Source organism: Eumetopias jubatus, unplaced genomic scaffold, assembly GCF_037043125.1.
Source record: "Eumetopias jubatus isolate StellerSeaLion01/CBP00866 unplaced genomic scaffold, mEumJub1_p1.0 scaffold_4, whole genome shotgun sequence".
In the NCBI taxonomy this organism is placed as follows: domain Eukaryota; kingdom Metazoa; phylum Chordata; class Mammalia; order Carnivora; family Otariidae; genus Eumetopias; species Eumetopias jubatus.
In genome coordinates, this window is record NW_028274810.1 from 65,228,040 (window position 1) to 65,250,126 (window position 22,087).

Genomic DNA, 22,087 nt, shown 5'->3' on the forward strand with positions numbered 1-22,087 from the left:
TTCTACATAACAGAGATTAGCATTTGTCTTACTGTGTCTGTTTTCTTTCACTTAGCAAAATGTCCTGTAGGTCCATCCATGTTATTGCAAACGGGAGAATTCTCTTTTTTAAGGCTGAATAAGATTCCATTGTATGTGTATACCAACTTTTCTTTATCTGTTGATAGACATTTAGGTTGTTTCCACAGCTTGGCTAGAAGATCCCTCCCTGTGTTTTAAGAGCTCTCTTGTAAACTTCCTAAATGTTATTACTCTGTGAGATGTCTAGTAGTGTTAACTACTATGTATGCTTACACAAACAGTTCCCTGCAGTTACCAAGAAGTTTCTCATTAACTTGACTTAGTCATTAGGCAGCATACCTCCTGTCCTAGGACTCTGGATAAAAGGGAATTTATTCTAGTGGAAAAATTGAAGCTCTTTTTATAAGTGTTTTTTATCCTTTCATTTTAAATTGTATTCTTTTTTTTTTTTTCAAGTAAGCTGTATGCCCAACGTGGGGCTTGAACCATGACCCCAAGTACAAGAGTCATGTTCTGTTGGAGCCCCAGCCCCTGTATTCTTAAATTTGCCAAGGCATTAAACTTTAGTGATTATTATCTTTATTATCTAAATAAAAAATAAAAATTAAAAAAATCCAAGTATAGACCAGTCTTATGTAAATGCAAAAGTCTAAATGAAACATAAACAAGTGGAATATATTAGTGTATCAAAAGGTTATATGCCATGACTATACAGGATTTATTTCAGGAGTATGAGAATGGTTTAATATCATGATATCTGTTAACATAATTTATTAACAATTTGAAGCAGAAAAAACATGGATGCCGAAAAGGCATGTTTTCATTTAAAAAACCCTCTTAAACTAGTAAAGGAAATTGATGAAGACTGTTTACTAAAAAAAAATAACAAACATCATTCTAAACAGTAAATTACTCAAGCAGTATGTTTAGAATTAGAAGTATTACAGAGATGTTCACCAGTAATGTCGTACATTGTTTTGGGAGATTTAAACATGCAATAAGAAAATGAAATAATATAAATATTGAAGAAATAATAAAATTTTTTTGAAGATATGATTGTATACCTATACAACTTTAGTAAGAAAACTGTTGGGATTAATAAGAGAATTTGTTAAAAAACAGAATTTGTAAGATGACAAATTACAATATAAACATAAAATAATCAGTAGGTTTTCCCTGTCATGGAAATAACCTGGTAGAGTGGAAATGGAAAAATATTCCTTAGTGATAGTGACACAAATTATAAAATATTAAGGAATAAATTTAATAAAGGTACAGAGAGAATCATATTATTGAAAGGTAAAAATGAAATCTGAACAAATTCGTTTATTCAGCAAACATTTGTTAAATGCTTCCTATGTCCCAGACACTGTTCTAGGCGCTTGAAATATCTAACAAGACATACAGTCTTGCTGTCACAAAGCTTGCATACTTGTGGAAGAATCAGCCAGTAAATAAATATAAGTAACACAATATCTGATAGATTTTAGCTATAAAAATGAGATGATGTGATAAGAGGGTGACATTACACCAGATGGTTAGGGAAGGTCTCTTTGAGGAATTGATATTTAAACTCAGACCAGCAGCAGCCAGCCACTTGAAAGTCTCAGGGAATAGCATCCAACAAATAGCTAGTACAAAGCTTCTAAGGTACGAATGAGCTTGTGAGGAACAGAAAGGAAGGCAGGAGTGGCTGGAATGAAGTGAGAGTGAATGTTTCTGTGGTAAGGCATTTGGATTTTTTTTTTTAAGATTTTATTTATTTGTCAGAGAGAGAGAGGGGGAGCTTGAGCAGGGGGGGAGGAGCAGAGGGAGAGACAGACTCCCCGCTGAGCAAGGAGCCCAATGCAGTACTCAATCCCAGGACCCTGGGATCATAACCTGAGCTGAAGGCAGCTGCTAAACCAACTGAGCCATCCAGGCATCCCGGGAATTTGGATTTTAATTGCAGTGAGAAAGCAGTTTTAAAAAATGGTGTATGGGGCGCCTCGGTGGCTCAGTTGGTTAAGCGACTGCTTTCGGCTCAGGTCATGATCCTGGAGTCCCAAGATCAAGTCCCACATCGGGCTCCCTGCTCAGCAGGGAGTCTGCTTCTCCCTCTGACCCTCTTCCCTCTCGTGCTCTCTCTCATTCTCTCTCTCTCAAATAAATAAATAAAATCTTAAAAAAAAGTGGTGTATGTTTTGATGTGATTTATGCTTTGGAAAGATCTTTCTGGGATAAAGACTATAAGGAAGGGGCCCATTAATCAGGGTGCTGCAGTAGATCAGCCAGATGTGATAATGGTCTGTGCTAGGTTAGAATGGATATAAAGCATAGTAGACAGATTTGGGATAAGTTTTGGAGGTGAGAACTGTAAAGGTTTTGGTTATGAGAGTTCAGGGGAAGTGAGTAATTGATGAGAACTCCTCTGAATTTTTGGAAAATGCAAAGATACAAAGTTCTTAGATAAGGAGATGGTACCCCTAAAATGTAAAATCATCTTAATTTTCCCAAATGTACAGTAATTTCAGTTAGAATTACCAAGAGTTTTTAAAAAATTTGATAAAATGGTCTTAAAATTAGTATGGAAGAATGAGAATAGCCAAAAGAATTCAGAAAGAGAACACTAATGAAGGGGACCTACTTTACCACTATAAAACTGCTTACTCAAGTATATGCCTTTGGCATAGGAATAGACAAATAGATCTGTGGAACAGAATAGGAGGCCCAGAAGTAGATCCTAGTGTAAATGGAATTTTAATGTATGAAAAAAATAAAATATTTCATTTCAATGATAAAACAATGACTTGATAAGTGGTGCTGTCACAACTGTATTTTTTTTATTTTTTATTTTTTTCACCGTATTTTTTTTAAATTTAACTTTGTGTTTTTTAATTCAATTAATTAACATGTAGTGTATTATAGTTTCATAGGTAGAGTTTAGTGAACAACTGTATAGTTCTTGAAGAAAATAATGTTGGATCCTTAGGACACTAAATGCAAAAATAAATTCTACTTAAATGAAAAATCAAAATTTTAGGAGAAAATTTAAGAGTATGTATCTGTACTATGGTTTGGGGAAACTTTTTTACCATGACAGGAAACCTAGAAGCTATATAGCAAAAGCATATTTAAATATATATACATTAATATATTTTATCTGATAAAGGTCAAAATAAAAACAGATTGGGAAAAATATCATTGTTTTAGTGCATGTGTCAGATTTAAAGGATTATTAACTGTAATGTAAATTGATATGCAGTGTATACAAATAGAAAAATTGGCAAAAGATTCAATAGGCAGTTCAGCAAAGAGCAAGTCTGAATGGTTAGTAAACATGAAAATTGTGTAATCTCTTAACATTGAGGAAATGCAAATTGAATAATTATTAGATAATTATATCTCACACATCCCATTGGCATGTTTTTTTTTTTTTTTAAGATTTTTTAAATTTATTCATTTGACAGAGCAGGGAGAGCACAGGCCGGGGGAGTGGCAGAGGGAGAGGGAGAGGGAGAAGCAGGCTCCCCACAGGGAGCCCGATGCGAGCAGGGAGCCCGATGCGAGCAGGGAGCCCGATACAGGCCAATCACAGGACCCTGGGATCATGACGTGAGTCAAAGGCAGATGCTTAACAAACTGAGCCACCCAGGCGCCCCCCATTGGCATTTTTTTAAAATGGTAATACTTAATGTTGGAAAGTGTTATGTGTACACACTCACGTTACTGGTGAAAAGAGGAATTTTTATAGTGATTTTGGAAAACAATCTTACTAAAATTCAAATACATCACATTTTTATTTTTATTTATTTACTTATTTTTTAAGATTGATTTATTAGAGAGAGTGCAAGTGAGCGTAGGGGTGGGGAAAAGCAGAGAGGGAGAGAGAAACCCAAGCAGACTCAGCGCTAAGCACAGACACCAACACGGGACTCGATCCCATGACCCTTAGACCTCGACCTGAGCTGAAACCAAGAGATGGATGTTTAACCGATTGTGCCACCCAGGCACCCCTCTATCACACATTTTTAAATCCAGCAAACACATCTTGGGAAAATAGTTCATATAAATAAGAACCAGTAATTAGGAAATATATATAAGGATGAAACAGCATTGCTTAAAGTGGCAAAAATTGGGAACAAAATGTGAATGTCCTTGGGTAGGGAGATTATTGAGTAGCCATCCAGATCATAGACTATAATTTAAGCATTTAAAAGAATGATAGGAAAATAAATAAATAAATATGTTAGATCTGTACTAATTGACTTAGAGGAACTTTGTTAGTATATTGTTAAGGGAGAAGAATAATACACAGAGATGTGTATAATACACAATTTTGGTAAGAATGACATAAAACAAAATCCTGCATTTATATAGAAAATAGAAATATATAGGAATACATTTGTATATGGTTATTAGAGTATAGAAAAAGGCATGAAAGAGTTTATAGACTATTATTAACATTGAGGCAGAAGTAGAAGCAAGGTAAGAAAATAATATTTTAAAAATGTGTACAGAGTAAAAGCACTATGTATGATTGATATTCCATTTAACTAAAATATATATATATGACTATATGCAATAAAGAAATGAATGGAAAGATTGTCACCAATGTGTTAATAGTTATTTCAGGGTGGTGAGATTTCAGGTCATTCCTTATAATTTTTGTTGTTTAAACGTTTTACAGTGATCATAGTAGGAAAAAAATCTACTTATATTATGAGGGGAACAAAGAAAATTAAAGCTAATGGCAGTAATTTCTCCCCCTTTGTTTTACAGTTATGCTATATTGACTCCCAAACTGATGGTGGAATCCCTTCTTACTGTTTTGCTTTAATGGTGATGTTTTTTCTACAACAAAGAAAACCCCCTCTTCTTCCTTGCTTACTTGGAAGTTGGGTAAGCATGAATTTGTGACATATATGTGCATGCATATATGTAGTTTGCTCTTACAGAGTGCTCTGTTCAAACATTTTAAGCTGGAAATCTGGTTTGTTTGTTTGTCCATCTTTTTGTTTTTGTTTTTGTTTTTTTTAATAATTTTTCCACTACCAATTTGGAATGCCTTTTTATATAGATTGAAGGCTTTGACCCAAAAAGAATGGATGACTTTCAGCTGAAGGGCATAGTAGAAGAGAAGTTTGTGAAGTGGGAATATAATTCAAGTAGTGCAACTGAGAAAAACTCAATTGCTGAGGAAAACAAAGCTAAGGCAGACCAACCAAAAGATGATACCAAGAAGACAGAAACAGACAACCAAAGTAATGCCATGAAGGAAAAACATGGCAAAGTAAGCTTTTTTTTGTTTTTGTTTTTGGCTTTTCTATCTGTAGAATTTGTGATGCCTTCGATTGAAGCTCTTTAATAATAGATTGACTGACTTTGCATAAGCCTCTTGGCCTCATTTTCCTCATCTGTGAAGTGAGGGGTTGATCTGGTTTAGTTTTTTAGTGCTTAGATTCCCTAATGAATTTATACCTCCTTTTGGAAGATGTATATTGTTTGAATCATGTCATGGTAATTCTTTGTATTTTTTTCATTTAGACAAGAAAAATTTCCTTCAGGAGTTGGGCTGTGATCAAAACTTTAGCATATGGGAATTATGTTGCCAGATTGGTGGAAAAATAAAGGCCCTTTCCTCCATTAGGGGGTGGCTTGCTTATTTAATCATTCAACATTCTTTTATTAAGGACCTGCTATGTGCCAGACATTATTTTGAGGGCTAGGGGACCAAAGAATATTCATGGATTGTGTACTCCAGAAGTATGTAGTCTTCTGAAATAGACAGACATATTATTACAGAAATAAAAGCATTACTGAAATGATTGCTCTAGCTATATTGAATTATATATACTTCCCTGAACAGTCATTCTTAGTCCCTTTAATTCTCCCACTTTCCTAGACTTCTTTCTCCTCTCCAGTAAACCACCGATACTCAGCTAATGATTTTGCTTATTACTTCACTGAGAAAACTGAAGAAGTCAAAAGAGAACTTCTACACACTCCCACCACCACCTGCTGCTGTCTGCACTCGCATAGTCTGCTTTGCTGCCTGCTTTCATAAAGAACTTCCCATGTTGCTATCTAATCTTCTCCACTTGTGTATTTACTCCCATCCCTTCTTGTTTATTCTAGAACACTGCTCCAGCAATTCTTCTCTTTCCTTCCTAAGTTAGCAATTTTTCATTCAGTGAGCAAACATGCTTTTATTTCTCCCATTTTAAATAAAAATATGGACATCATTTCCCTTCCCGGCCATCCCTTTGCCCCCTTTTGCAATAAAACTTCTTGAAAGAATTGTCCATATTCACTATTTCTGACATCTGTTTCCTCTTAACTCGCTGTAATCAGGCTTTGACCCTCATCAACCTACTAAAACTTGTATGTCAATATCATTATCTTCCACATTGCTAAATCCAATTGTCACTTCTCAATTTTTATATTTTTGATGTATCAGCAATATTTGCCAGTGGATTATTTTCGTCTCTGAAAAATTTCTTAACTTGACTTTCAGGCTAGCACACCCATGGCTGATTATTTCTTCTCAATCTCCTTCCCTGGTTTCTCCTTTCCTCTTTAGCCTCTTAATGTTGGCATGCTCCCGAGCTCAATCCCTGATCCTCTCCCCTTTCTTCTGTATCTACACTCCCTTGGTGATCTTATCCAGTTGTATGGGTTTTACATACCATCTGTATGATACTCCCAAATTTAAATCTTCAGCCATACCACATTCCTGAATTCTATAGTTGTATCCAGTTGCCTATTTAATGTCTCTCCTTAGATGTCTAATAGAGATCTTAAACTTAACATGGCTAAATCTGGACTCCTGGTCTTCCTCTTTATCCACATGGCAGTGTTCACATCTAAGTTGATGGCACTTCATCCTTTTAGTTGCTCAGTCAGAAGCCTCGTAATCATCCTTTACTTCTCTCTTTTATACCCTGTATCAAATCTGTCTGGAAATCCTGTCATTTCTATTTCAAAATATATTTAGAATTTGACCACTTCTCACCACCTGCACCGTTAACATGCAGGTCCTAGCCACCATCATCTTTGGCTTGGATTACTACCATAGCCTCATAATGAGTTTCCCTATATCTACCATTTTTCTTTATACAGTTGACCCTTGAATAACATGGACTTTGCAGGTCCACTTATGCGGATATTTTTTTCAGTATAGCATATTACTGTAAATGTATTTTTCTCTTATAATTTTCTTTTCTCTAGCTTACTTTATTGTGAGAATACAGTACATAATAAATATATAAAATATGTATTAGTTGACTGTGTTATCAGTAAGCCTTTTGGTCAATAGCATGCTGTTAGTGGTTAAGTTTTGAGGGAGTCAAAAGTTATATGCAGATATTGACCTCATAGGGGTCGGTGTGCTCCTAACCCCTATGTTGTTCAAGAGTCAACTATAGTCTGTTCTCAGCACAGCAGTCAAAATGGTTCTTCAAAAACTGAAGTCATATCATGTCCTTCCTCCTCTCCACACTCAAAATGCTTCAGTTGGTCCTTATTTAATTTAGAATAAAAGTTGAGGAGTTCTTTCTGACTATCCCTTTGTTTTTTTCTTCTCTTCTTACCCTTTCTCTACCACACTAGCTTTCTTGATTTTCTTTAGCTAGTCACACTTCTGTTTATTGTGTTTGCTCTGTCTGTTCCTATTCCTAGAACACTTTTCCCTCTTCTTCATATCGTACCTTTTTAACAAGACCTATCCTGACCACGCTATTTAACAATGAAACCAGGTCATACTCCAATACTCCCATTCTTCTACTCAACTTTTTTTTTTTTATTTCCACAGCACTTTGCTTTTTCTAACTTGCTATGTAATTTACTTGTTTTTTGTTATCTTCTTCCCCTGGAAAGTAAGATCCACTAAGGCAAGATCTTGAGGTTTTTTTTCACGGATATATCCCAAGTGCCTGGCACATAGTAGGCACTCAGTGAATAGTTGTAGAATTGAATGAGTGGATGACTGTTTCATGTCTTTATGCTCCTTAGTGGTCACTTTTAGCCAGTCTTTATCTAGCTAATTCCTTTAGAATACAGGTATTACCTCTTTTGTTAAAACCCCCCTAATTTACAGGCCCATTTTAGCACATAGTCTTTACTGTAATTGTTAAATTATCTCTTCCTCTCCTAATACTATGTGAAGGTAGGACCTTACCTTATTTGAGTGGCAGTATGGTAGGTATAGTGATTAGCAACATAAATTCAGTAGCCAGGTGGTCCTGAGTCAAATCCTTGCCCTGTAGTATCTACTTCATAGAGTTGTTAGAATTAATAGTTACTATATGTGCAGCACTTAAAAAGAGTGAATGATGCATAGTGACCATTATGTTTAAGCGTGAGTGCTCATTATTTTTTTTATATCCCCAGCACAGTGCCAGGGATATAGTAGGTTCTAAATAAATGTTTGCTGAATGAAGGAATTAGCTTTTGAAAGCCCAGGGCATTTACTTAGATTTTTAAAGTAATTACCACAATAAGGAGCTGTAATAATTGTTGTGTAGTGGTTTGCAACCTTGGCTGCACATGAGAATCACTTAGGGGGCTTTAAAAATCCCATTGCCCAGTCCATCGCCCAGGTCAGTTAAATTGAATCTTGGGAAGGGTATGAGAGGTAGGAATGGTATGGAGCTCATTAGGTATTAGTGTATTCTAATGCTCCCAGTGTGATCTGATGTGCAGCCAAGGTTGAGAGTCACTGGTTTAGTGGGAAGAACATAAAATTCTAGGAGTCAGTAAACTAGGACTGTGTTTCCAGCTGTGTCACAAACTGCTTTTTGGCAAGTTAACTTCTTTATGCCTCAGTTTTTGTAAAGGTAATCTCTAAGGTCTTTTTAAACTGAAAATTCAATGATTCTGTAGTTTGTGAAACTTAAAAGTATTTTTTCTTTTCCAGTCTCCTTTAACATTGGGAACACCAAATCAGGTATCCCTGGGACAGTTGTGGTTAGAGCTGCTAAAATTTTACACACTGGATTTTGCTTTGGAAGAATATGTAATATGTGTACGGATACAAGATATTTTAACAAGAGAAAACAAAAACTGGCCTAAAAGGCGAATAGCCATTGAAGGTGAGATGATATATTTCATTTGGAGAATATGTTTTTGTGTGCCACTCATCATTTGTTTCTAATACAGTGTTATAAATTATATCCCTTGGCTTTGTAGCACTATATATGCCACTAGGTTGTCATTATATATGTCAGGTAAATTCTTTATCAAGTCCATGATAGTTTTATAGAATTAATACTGATTTTAAGGTTTCAAATTTATATGTTGATTAGGGTTATTAGCTTATTACATGCCTTTATTAATTGCTTTGAAAAATTTCAAAAATATAGAAAAACAGAAAAGTTATTCAAAACAATCTTAGAGTATTCCTGTAAGTTTCTGTCATAAAATTATGTTAAAATATAATTTGAAAATCTAGTTTTTCCGTTGTCTTTTCTAAAGTACCTCATCTCTGTGGAATGTGTAACTCACCGGAGTATATATAGAGAATATAATCAGTGGTGTTGTAATAGCATTGTATGGTGACAGATGGTAGCTACACTTGTGGTAAGCATAGCATAACTGTAGAGTTGTTGAATCACTGTGTTGTACACCTAAAACTATAATGTAACATTGTATGTCAGCTATACTTCAAAAACATTTAAAAAAAAGTACCTCAGTTGTTAAATGTGGCTAGGCTAAAGAGAAAAAAAGACTGATTTAGAAAAAAAAAAATTGAGGTTGACAAAAAAGTTTTACATCAAATCCTGAGAATATTATCATCTTTAAAATGCAAATTAATAGAATAGTTTCTAGAAAATTTAAATCATGCAGCATTTCATTCACTTTTTATAGATAAGGAATTGAATTTCTGTCCATCATTTTAGTCTGTTTAGACAATACATTCTTTTGTTGCCTGTCCTCTGTTGGCCTTCTCTAGACCCACAGATATTCTTACACACTCAAGCATGTACTTATATCTTGTACACTTACATAAAGTAAATCAATGAGCTCTAAAGCTTGTAGCTATCATAATTTGTCTTCTTGTCTTTTTCTTCTTCTAGAAGGAGAGGAAAAGCTTTTGGGTTTAGAGAACAGCCTGTGGACTTAGATTAACAGCAAAAACTAACAGATGCCCACACGTTAACAATCTGAAGCTTGCCTGTTAATCCTTTTACTTAGTGATCTTCAGTATTGGAGAAAATGTGTATTGTCTTTTGGATGTCATCCATTTGTTCTTTTTTCCTGGGGCATATTTGTATTTAAGGCTTATAAAATCCAAAAACTCAATAAGCATTTTCGAGGTCTTTTATATTTTCTTAATAAGGAGGATGTGGTTGATATAAGCCTTTTCAGCATACCCATTTTAGACTAGACCAAGATATAAGCCTTTTCAGCATACCCACTTTAGACTGGACCAAAATTTAAATTTCGGTTTGATTTTTACTTTCTTAGATCTCTTTTTTCCTACTTTTTTATTTCTCCTTACTTAAATTTTCTGATTTCACTGAAGTTAAATGTTAAAATCATATTTTTTAACTTGAAGTTTTGAGAGTTTTAGTTATATTTTATTTGCTTAAATTGCAAGGAGTATGTAGCTAAAGAATATTGTGACAAGAGATGAAAATTATGAATGGGTCCTAGAGGTTTGAAAAACTCAGCTAATGACAGTATAGGAAGGCATAATGGTATGCCTTTATCTACCAATTTTATCATTGAAATTTTGTAACTACTGAGTTCGTGTCCTCGGCCAACCTCTCATTAATTACCCTTATTATTATTATTTTCTCTCTTTTCCCCTTAACATTTTTGTTTTATGACAGAAACAAAGATGTTGCTATTGTATTTCTCCTACTCAGTTTATAGGAACTCCCACTTAGACCTTAGATTAGGAAAGCTTTGGGAAAATGTACTCTGCTGACAGTATAGCAGTTCAGACCTTTTGGGTAAACTTGGAATTGTAGTTTGTTAGTAGATACTTAGCAACTGACCATTTCCTTTTTTCCTAGATCCATTTTCAATCAAGAGGAATGTTGCACGGAGCTTAAACAGCCAGCTTGTTTATGAATATGTTGTGGAGAGATTCAGGGCAGCTTATCGGTATTTTGCCTGTCCTCAGAGGAAGGGTGGAAATAAATCTACAGTGGATTCTATGAAAAAAGAGAAGGGGAAAATAAGCAATAAGAAACCAGTGAAGTCTGACAATATGGCATCAAATTGTTGCATTCTACTTGGAGAAAGCACAGAAAAAATAAATGCAGAAAGAGGTCAGCCCGATAAATATGATGAAATGGAATGTACATCACAGAGATGTATTACTGAAGATGACAGTTTGTTGGTAAATGAACTAGATTTGGCTGAACTTGAACAGGAATCTTCCTGTCTTTCTACCAGTGAAGACAGTGAATTAGAGCCAAAATCAAATAAGAAAGAAGATGATTTAGCACCTTCAGAAACTTGTTTAAAAAAGAAACTCAGCCAGTGTAATTGCATTGATTATAAATCCCCTGACCCAGATGAATCTGTTGGTACAGACTGCAGGTCAAATATAGAAACAGATAGTTCACATCAGATTGTGAGCACTGACACATCTGCTACCTCTTGCAACTGCAAAGCTACAGAAGATGCTTCTGACCTTAATGATGATGATAACCACCCCACCCAGGAATTATATTATGTGTTTGATAAGTTTATTTTAACCTCTGGCAAGGTAGGATACATTTTGTAAACAATCTGTAAGATTTTGTGGGTTTTTTTTAATGACTGTATTTATAGTTTTTAGATTCAAAAATGTAAAAATAGCTTCTGTGATGGTAGACTGTTATATTTTGGTATATATTTTCATTTTTTCTTTTTACATTTTTTCCTGTACTTGTCTTTAAAGAGTGTATATAAAACCTCAAAAGGTTTCGGCACTCTATTACTACTTGGTTTATTTCACTTTTTCATATAAAAGGATTCAATATATTTTATGAAAATCAGTTTGGCAAAGGCAGCAAATATTTTTAAACATTATGCTTATTTTTTCTTTCACAAAGAAGAATACAAGGTTTGTAAATTCTAATAGTATTCTACTTTAAAGTTTTGTTTGTTTTTTTTTTGACATGGGGTGAGTGAATATATATACTTAATAAAGATAGATTGGCAGAAACTAAGATCAGGAACCAAAAATATGAAGAATCCAGATTCTGTCTCTGCCATTGAGCTTTTCTTTGGATATTGGTGTATCCTTTATAAATTAATGGAGTCTTAACTGTCTGAACTTTAACTTGATAAATTATGGAAAATAAAATACCCCAGCAACAGAAAATAAGCTTAATTACTTTGTTAATAAAAGAAAGTTCTAAGTCACATTGCTTCAAATGCAGTGTACATAATTGATATATCAGCACCCAAGATGAAAAAAAGATTGTATAGATCATGTGTAAACCAAGTAGAATATTTTTTTAAAAACCTAGAAAGTTATCCAGTTTTATTGTTTTATTCCATAATTAGTTATTGACAAGCTTTAAAATTTTTAACCTAATTACTAATCGGTGTTTCTTCATTCTTTGTAAGGATACATCTATTGCATTTTTTTTTTCGTTGCAATATTTAGGACATATGGACTGTTGAAAGGATGAATTAAATGGCAGGTTTTTAGAAAAGCCTCATAATTATATAACTGCAGTGTACATTTTTTGAACTCTGTACTTGTTCCCCCTAGAAATTCCTTTTCTAGAATTTAAATATGTCATTTAAAAAAAGTTTTGAGAAGCTAATAAAAATTCCTATGGTACTGTTAATTAGCTCATAGCACAGCATTCCCACAAGTAGAAGTTTCTGTATATAATTTACATCAGAGTTCATGGCTAGGTAAATGTTCAAGCTAATCCTGGAGGAAGAGGCTCTCTGGGATCTAGGCATTTTATAATAAAGAAAAGAATGATGCTCTTTCTTCACCATATGTTTTTTTCAGCTAGTTGGGATACGTTTTTACTGTTTTAACTACCTGGCTTGTAGTCCATTGGAATACATTTTAAATGGTGGTATAGCGTTTGCAATTAACTTTGTGGCTATCATAAGAGTTATTCCTTGTATGAAGTGAAGTTATTTTTTGAGTTCAGCCCTACAGTTGGTTTCTTGAGTACCATGTTAATGTAATAAATTGAACCAACTAGCCAAGTGAGGGTTTTATAATTGATTGACTATGAAGATAGAAGGTGTTTGGAGTGAAAGGTGCCACTTGAAATTTCTTTATAATCTACTTTGTTAAAGATCTCAGTAGGTTAAATTAATGCACGTATTTCATCTTGGGAGCTGACTGAAATGTTTGCATTAACCCATACATATTGCGTCTTCTAGGATTTCCTGTATAGTACATCTCTGGGTAAATCTGATCTTGATAATGTCATTTTAGTGGGGAGGAAGAATTAAAGTGGTTAACTTAAAATATGGTTTTTACATTTAACGCTGTATTTAATTAATACTCTTTTATTTTTTTTAAACCTCCTGGAAGCACAGGTTATCAGAATCGAGTTACATAAAAGAGTCTTTCTGGACCTGCTTTCTAAGTGATGATGAGTCCCTCAGTAGTTTATTAGATTATTAGAGTATTTTTTTACCTTTGTATAGCCACCAACGATAGTATGCAGCATCTGCAAAAAAGATGGCCATTCGAAAAATGATTGTCCAGAGGATTTCAGGAAAATTGATCTAAAACCTCTACCACCAATGACAAATCGATTTCGGGAAATACTTGATTTAGTATGTAAAAGATGTTTTGGTAAGTCTTTTATTACTAGAGCTATTCTGAGTAGATTCTTTCCTAGATTTTAAATATTTATTTTCTTATTTGAAAACAGTTTGCTTACAGTTTGTTTTGGTAGAGGTTTTTTTTAATAGTTTAGAGACCCAACAACAGACACTTAACTAAATGCCTACTAAATGCACAGCACTGTGGTAAATGCCAATGGGAATACAGGGTCCATATTATGTGTTGCTTTTAAAGAGCTTAGACTCTGGATCTGTGCTGTTTAATATGGTAGCCATTATTTAAATTTAATTAAAATAAAATTAAAAACTAAGTTCCTCATTTTTACACATCTCAGGTACTGAGTAGTTACATGTGGCTGCTGAATTGGACAGTCCAGATAAAAAACATTTCCATCATTGCAATGCTCTTGCACAGTTCTTCTCTAGACGGATATATGACATGTATGAAAATTTCCATAATTGGAAGCAGAATATATTACATGCTGTAGTAGTGGTAAACAAAATGCAGTGCAAACACAATTTTAACTGGGGTGGATCAGAGGAATTGGAATTAATGATGAGGCATTTGAGATGGACCTTGAACTGCTTTTTCAGATCTAGGAGATTATGCACAAAAGTATAGGGTGTATAATTTCTTTGGGAGAAGAATTGCCTTGGGTTTGGTAGAATAAAAGAAAGATAATAGAGGGAGATAAGGCTATAATATTTTGGGAAGAGTCTTACATACCTTTATTCAACATTTATGATGTACCTGGGGTAAACCTTCACTCAGCAAACTTTTTTTTTAAATAACTTGCTGTGTCCCAGATAAAATTTTTGATGTCATAACATTTAGTTCCCCATTGTAATACTTCCCCCCCTAGACTTCCCTATCCCAGTCTCTTGCCAGGCAACCAGTTAATTGCTTTTAGACAGTATAAATTAGTTTGCATTTTCTAGAGTTCTATATAAATAGAATTACATAGAATGTACTCTTTTTTTCTGAGGTAGGGTCCTGGCTTCTTTCATTTAGCATAATTATTTTGAGATTCATCCATGGTGTGATGTGTGTAAATGTTTCATTCATTTTTATTGCTGAGCTGTGTTTCATTATATGGATGTGCCACAGTTTGCTTACCATTCACCTGTTGACTTGTTTCCAAATTTTGGTTGTTACAAATAAATTTGCTCTGTACATTTGTATGTGGGTCTGGGTATGGATATATGTTTTAATTTCTCTTGGGTCATACCTAGGAGTTGAATAGCTGGATTGTGGCACATTTTCTCTCCCAGCAGCTTTATTAAGATATAATACATTACATTTGTTTTTATTTATTCATTCATTTATATGAACTCATGGATATTTGATACTTTGGGTTATGATCTAATACTACTTTGTTGCTCATATTGTTTGGCTATTGGGAACTCTTTCAATTGGTTCCTGTGACTCTTTAATATACTCCCATCAGTGTGTGGGTTTTTTTGTTTATTTGTTCATTTGTTTTTTTTAGCACTTCCTTACTTTCTGGCACTGCAAGATGCTCCAGGCTTATCATGTATATTTTCCACCCCAGTCCTAGAATTAGAAATTTCTCTGAAGAGCCCTGGTTCCTTTTGTTGGAGGATGGTATTAGAAACCAGGATCTGGAAGCTAGCGTACTTGTTATTATTGGGTGTTGCTTTTAGGCCCTCTCTGAGCGAGAAAATTATGTATATATACTAACTTAGTATATGTTCATATCTGTAAAAATTTCTATATGTGACCATCTTATATTAAGTTAAACATGACTTTGTACTGATGGCTCCAACTTGAATGTATTACCATATGGCTCATTCAAGACTCTTCTTTCTGCTTATCTGTAAATTTCCCACTCCCAACAATGAGAAACCTGGCTCTCATCATCTGCTACCCATTTATTTAAATATTGTCCCATGTAAGTACACATGTATAACATTATCAGAACTATTATCTAATACCCCTATGGGAAATAACTTTATCAATTAAGAGTACGGTACTTTATGTGTATTCCTTTTGACCTTAGTCTTACAAACTCCACTCATTTTCAAAGTTACTTAGGTTATTACCTTTTCCCTCACTCCCGTGAGTGAAGCTGTCTTACACGTCTTACATATGATGCTTTTGTTACAGCCTGCATTCTATCCTGAGATTCCCCAACCTCCTAGATGATTTTTTTAAATTTGCTTACTGTAAAGTTGACTCTTTGTGGTGCACAGTTCTGTGAATTTTGACAAGTGCATTATGTTATGTATTACCATTATAGAGTCATACAGAATAGTTTCACCACTTTAATAATAATAAAAAAAATCACCTGTAATTCAGCTACAGGTGTACCTTGGAGATATTGTGGGTTGGGTTCCAGACCACCACAATGAAGTGAGTGTTGCAATAAAGGGAGTCAAATGAATTTGTTTGTTTCCCAGTGCATATAAAAATTATGTTTACACTATACTGACATCTATTAGGTGTGCAGTAGCATATGTCTAAAGAAAAACAATAACAATATACCTTAATTAAAAAATACCCAATTGCTAAAAAATGTTAACCATCATCTGAGCTTTTAGTGAATTGTAATCTTTTTGCTTGTACACGGTCTTTGCGCAGTACTGATGACTGCTTGACTGATCAGGGTGACTATGGCAATTTCTTAAGATAACAATGAAGTTTGCCACATTGATTGACTCTTCCCGTCATGAATGATTTCTGTAGCATGTGATGCTGTTAGATAGCTATTTTATCCACAGTAGAACTTCTTTCAAAATTTGAGTTAGTTTTGGGGCGCCTGGGTGCCTCAGTTGTTAAGCGTCTGCCTTCGGCTCAGGTCATGATCTCAGGGTGCTGGGATTGAGCCCCGCATCAGGCTCCCTGCTCTGCGGGAAGCCTGCTTCTCCCTCTCCCACTCTCCCTGCTTATGTTCCCTGTCTCACTGTGTCTCTCTCTGTTAAATAAATAAAATCTTTAAAAAAAAAAACCAAACCAAAATTGGAGTCAGTTTTATCAACTATGTTTATCAACTTTATCAACTAAGTTTATGTAATATTATAAATCCTTTGTTGTCATTTCAACAATCTTCACGGTATCTTCAGGAGTAGAGTTTATCTCAAACCCTTTCTGTAATCATTCATTAAAAGCAGCCCCTCATCCATTCAAGTTATATCATGAGATTGTGGTAATTCAGTCACATCTTCAGGCTCCATTTCTTATTCTGGTTCTCTTGCTGTCTGCACCACATCTGCAGGTTACTTCCTCCACTGAAGTCTCGAACCCCTCAGAGTCATCCATGAGGGTTGGAATCAACTTCTTCTAAACTCCTCCTGTTTATGTTGCTATTCTGACTTCTTCCCATGAATCACAGATGTTCTTAATGGCATCTAGAACGATGACTCCTTTTCCAAAAGATTTTCAGTTTCCTTTGCACAGATCCGTAAGAGGCAGCTATAACCTTCCAAAATGTATTTCTTAATAAGACATGAAAGTCAAAATGACTCCCTGATCCATGGGCTGTGGAATAAATGGATGTTGGGTTAGCAGGCATGAAAACAAACTTAATGTAGATCTCTGCCAGAGCTCTTGGGTGCCCAAGTGCAATGTTAATGAACAGTAATGTTGAATCTTTTTTTCTGCAATAGGTCTCAGCAGTGGGCTTAAAATATTCAGTAAACCATGTTGCACACAGTTGTGCTATCAACCAGGCTTTGTTCATTTATAAAACACAGGCATAGTAGATTAAGTATAATTCCTAATGGTTCTAGGATTTTCAGATTGGTAAATGAGCATCGGTTTCAGCTTAAAGACTCCAGCTACATTAGCCCCTAACAAGAGAGTCAGCCTGTTCTTTGAAGCTTTGAAGACAGGCATTGATTTTTCCTGTCTAGCTATAAAAGTCCTAGATGGTATCTTCCAATGTAAGGCTGTTCTGTCTTCATTGAAAATCTGTTGTTTAGTGTGGCCACCTTCATTAATTATCTCAAGTAGTGATCTGCTGGGTCTCAACATTGCAGTTTTATGTTATGCAAATGGTTTCTTTTCTTAAACCTCATGAGCCCACTTCTGCTAGCTTCAGACTTTTTCTTCTGCCGCTTCCTCACCTCTCTTAGCCTTCATAGAATTAAAGAAAGTTAGGGCTTTGCTCTGAAACCAGAGCCTTTTGGTTTACGCGAGTGTTGTGGCTGGTTTGAGCTTCTATTTAGACCACTCACACTTTCTCCATATCAGCAATAAGGCTGTTTCACAGTCTTTTTTTTTTTTTCTTAAAGATTTTATTTATTTATTTGAGAGAGAGAGCACAAGCAGGGGAAGCTGCAGAGGGAGAAGGAGAAGCAGGCTCCCCATTGAGCAGGGAACCCAATGCCGGTCTTGATCTCAGGACCCTGAGATTATGACCTGAGCCTAAGGTAGACATTTAACCGACTGAGCCACTCAGGTGCCCCTCGTTCCTGTGTTCAATGAAGTAGCACTTTTAATTTCCTTTAAGAACTTTTCCTTTGCATTCACAGCTTGGCTGTTTCGTGCAAGAGGCCTAGCTTTCAGCCTGTCTTGACTTTTGACATGCTTTCCTCACTAAGCTTAATCATTTCTAGCTTTTGATGTAAAGTGAGAGACATGTGATTTTTTTTTTTTCTACTTGAATAGAGGCCATTGTAAGGTTATTAATTGGCCTAATTTCAATATTGTTGTGTCTCAGAATAGAGAGGTCTGAGGAGAGGGAGAGAGATGGGGAGAATGGCCAGTCAGGGAGCATTCAGAACACATACAACATTTATCGATTAAGTTTGTTGTCTTATTTGGGTACAGTTTGTGACACCCCAAAACAGTTACAGTAGTAACATCAAAGGTCACTGATCACAGATCATCATAACAAGTACAATAATAATAATGAAAAAGTTTGAAATATCATCAGAATTATCAAAATGTGACACAGACATAAGGTGAGCAAATGCTGTTGGAGAAAAGGTGCTTGATGGACTTGCTCAGTGCAGGGTTGCCACAAAACTTCAATTTGTGAAAACCACAGTATCTGGGGCAAAAAAGTGAAGTGCAATAAAATGAGGTATGAGGTATGCCTGTATTCAACTTGCAACCACAGATGCTACATTTGTTTTTCAAAAGCTGAATATTAGTTTAAGTCATTACTGTAAATTACTGCTTTGTTCCTATTACTGTATTAACTCTTGGGAATGAGTCTGGAGGAGGAGATAGAAAAAAGACTGTTCTTAAGACTGTGGTCTTATTTGGAAAAATAATATGAATATAAATGAAATGACTAGAAAATTGTTACTAGTCACTATAAACTGGCAAGTGGTTTAGGGAATAAGGAAATTCACTTAAGAAGTCATTGAAGGCTGTGGCTGGAAGCATCTTACAGGGAAGATAGGAATCTTGACCAGACATTTGAGGGAACTTAGGTTTGAAATGGGTCAGATGCCTTACATAACAATATTGAGTATAGACTTACAGGTAGGAAAAACAAGGAAGTATATGGGAAAAGAGCAGAATGTCTGAAGAAAACATTATTAAAGAATTTTTAGAGGTAAATATATTTTGTAGGTATTTCATAGGGAAAATGATCATGTGAAACATATATAAACCTATAAATATATTTTCTGCTGTCCCCCTACCTCTTCCTTCCCCAGTAACATTTATGATTTTAAAGTCAGAGAAGTTAACAAATAATGAAATTTTAAGTAAAGAGTTTAGGGTAAAAAATTGAATACCTTTTCAGATTCCATTTTCCTTACTTTTCTTTTTCCTTTTTCCTTTTTCTTTTTTTTTTTTAACTTAGATGAGTTATCACCACCCTTTTCTGAACAACACAACAGGGAGCAAATTTTAATTGGCTTGGAAAAGTTTATTCAAAAAGAATATGATGGTATGTCATATATTAAAAATTGATTGTTTTTGTTATTATAGCCACCTAGTCTGAGTTCTGTTTATTTTTATAAGTGTTCATTGAATGTTATGTTTTAGGTGCTATTCTAGGTGCTGGGAATACAGTACCAATACAAAAGGTGAAACCTGCTTTCGGAAAGCTTATATTAAGAAGGGTAGACAGATATTCAACTAACAAAAAGGTATATAATGTAATATCAGGAAATAATAAATGCTACTAAAGTGTAGGAGTTAAAAGGATAGCGATGGGGGTAGTTCTCTCTACTATTAGGGTAGTTCTCTCTGATAAAGTGACATTTGAAGAGAGCCATGAATAATGTGAGGGAGCAAGTTATATGAATATCCAAGGAGAGAATATTCTAGAGAGAAAGAATAGCAAGTACAAATACCCCAAGATTGGATTATGTTTGTCAATGTTTGAAGGCCATGCAGGACATCAGTGTGGCTGCGGTGGAATGTGTCAGGTAGACTGTAATAGAAAGATGAAGTCTGAGAGGTAGCCTAGAGATTGAATCATTAGGGCCTTATAGATATTGGTAGAAGGGTTTTGAATTTTGAGTGTCTAATGAGAAGCTTCTAGAAGGTTTTAACACTTAAGTGACATGATCTGAGAGAATAGAGTATAGGTCCATAAGAATAGAAACAGGAGGAGCAATTTAGGAGGCTGTTGCATAAGTTCAGGTGAGACATAATAATGTTCTGGAAGAGTCGATGAGAAGTGGTCAGATATAGGATATATTTTGAACGTAGAGCCAATAGGATTTGCTGACGCTCTACATGGTAGATATGAGGGAAGAAAAGGAGTCAAGGATGGTTTCAAGGCTTTTAGTAGTTGGGTGATATTATTTAACTGAAATAGCAAAATAGCAGAAGGAGCAGATTTGGGGTACAGGGGTGAAAAATCAAGAGTTTTATGGCCAAATATTTTAGGAAAGGATAAAGAGTTGATTTATAATCAGAATGAATTTGTACTTGTAAAAGATAATCTGTTATATACTACAGGATTCCATTTTCTGTTATATTTGTTAGTATGGAAAGTACTGACCAATCTAAGTCTGTTATAGTAAACCCATGCACATTTTTATTTGCTGATGAACATAGCTTCTTTTATGTCTCTCAGTTGCCATTGAAATTTCAAGTTGGACGTCAGAACTGAATTGGAGAATTAGGTTTTGAAAATACAGAATTTCTTATCTAAATATATAATGTGAAGAATTAATAGTGAGAGAAACCCAATCCAGTTAAGCACCAGCTTGCTTGAACTGGCACCTGTTAATGACACTAAATATGAAAGGATAACTCTATCATAATTTATATCAAATGGATTAATCACTCACTTTGGGAGAATTAATTCTGTGTACTAAATATTTATAAAACTACTTGAATTGTGCCTGAAAAAACTCTTTTATTTCCAAAAGATAAATCTCTAAATATTGAACTTTACTATTGGTAGTGATGTGGAGAATGAAGAAAAGTAGATGAATTTATGAGATAGTTAAGTTGAAAGAAATTAATGGACTTGGTGATTGTTTGGATGTAGAAGCTGAGAGGGGTGTTAAGAACTACACATGTATTTCTGACGTTGGCAGTTGAGTAGATAAAGATACTATTTGCTGAGAATAGGGATTATAGGAGCAATAGGTTTGAGGTGAAAGCTGAAGGCTTAGTTTTGACTTTGATTTTATGATGTCTGTAGAAAAATGGAAAAAGCAGTTAGAAACAAGGATTGTGGGAACTTAGGCAAGAGATCTGGGCTTTAGATGAATATTTTGGAATTTCTCAGTATATCTGGCAATGGAAGGTATTTAAGCCATAGAAGTAGATAAGATCATCTTGTGTTAGTCCATTAGTAGGTAATAGAAGGCTCCTCTTCCGTGCTAATTATGAAACTTTTGACTTTTGTTTTCCTTTACTTAGAAAAGGCAAGATTGTGCTTATTTGGCTCTTCTAAGAATGGATTTGGATTTCGTGATAGTGATCTGGATATTTGTATGACCCTGGAAGGCCACGAAAATGCAGAGGTAAGAGTTAAGTGTTTGAAAAGAGATGTAGAAGTTTATTTTCTTCCAGTGGTGAATGTATTTTAAATTATGTATGTAGTATTGATAAAAATATGGTGTCATTCTTCGTGTAAATACATTAGCAATAGTAGTATTTGAAATGTGAAAGCATTTAGCACTATCATTTTAGAAGACATTCGAATGTCTAAGTACATTTACTTAAAATTCAGTAATTTTATAACACAAAAACCATGTCACTAAGAGTTAAAAGTGCTTTGTAATGAATTTTTGGAAAAAATTAATACACCATAGAGTTGCAGTTTTTTTCATTGGAACCAATGTGAAGCCGGTGCTACTGTAGTGAACACTGATCTCATTTCCTCTGTCTTTTCATATCTCTTCCATTAGGTGATATCTTTGTATCACTAAAGAT

At 34.7% G+C, this 22,087-nt stretch overlaps 1 protein-coding gene across 9 annotated transcripts in view; it reads left to right on the forward strand.

Annotated features, from left to right (window-relative positions):
- TUT4 (terminal uridylyl transferase 4) overlaps nucleotides 1-22,087 on the forward strand; it is a 122,710-nt gene that overhangs the window by 73,045 nt on the left and 27,578 nt on the right. For 8 of the 9 annotated variants that reach the window (XM_088022427.1, XM_028106784.1, XM_028106787.1 and 5 more), the window contains exons 10-16: nucleotides 4,783-4,902; nucleotides 5,081-5,293; nucleotides 8,918-9,092; nucleotides 11,022-11,722; nucleotides 13,627-13,777; nucleotides 19,548-19,634; nucleotides 21,572-21,675. In XM_088022427.1, the coding sequence (XP_087878553.1) occupies nucleotides 4,783-4,902; nucleotides 5,081-5,293; nucleotides 8,918-9,092; nucleotides 11,022-11,722; nucleotides 13,627-13,777; nucleotides 19,548-19,634; nucleotides 21,572-21,675 (1,551 nt within the window). The remainder of the gene's footprint in view (nucleotides 1-4,782; nucleotides 4,903-5,080; nucleotides 5,294-8,917; nucleotides 9,093-11,021; nucleotides 11,723-13,626; nucleotides 13,778-19,547; nucleotides 19,635-21,571; nucleotides 21,676-22,087) is intronic. The other variant, XM_028106792.1, reaches the window with a different exon arrangement.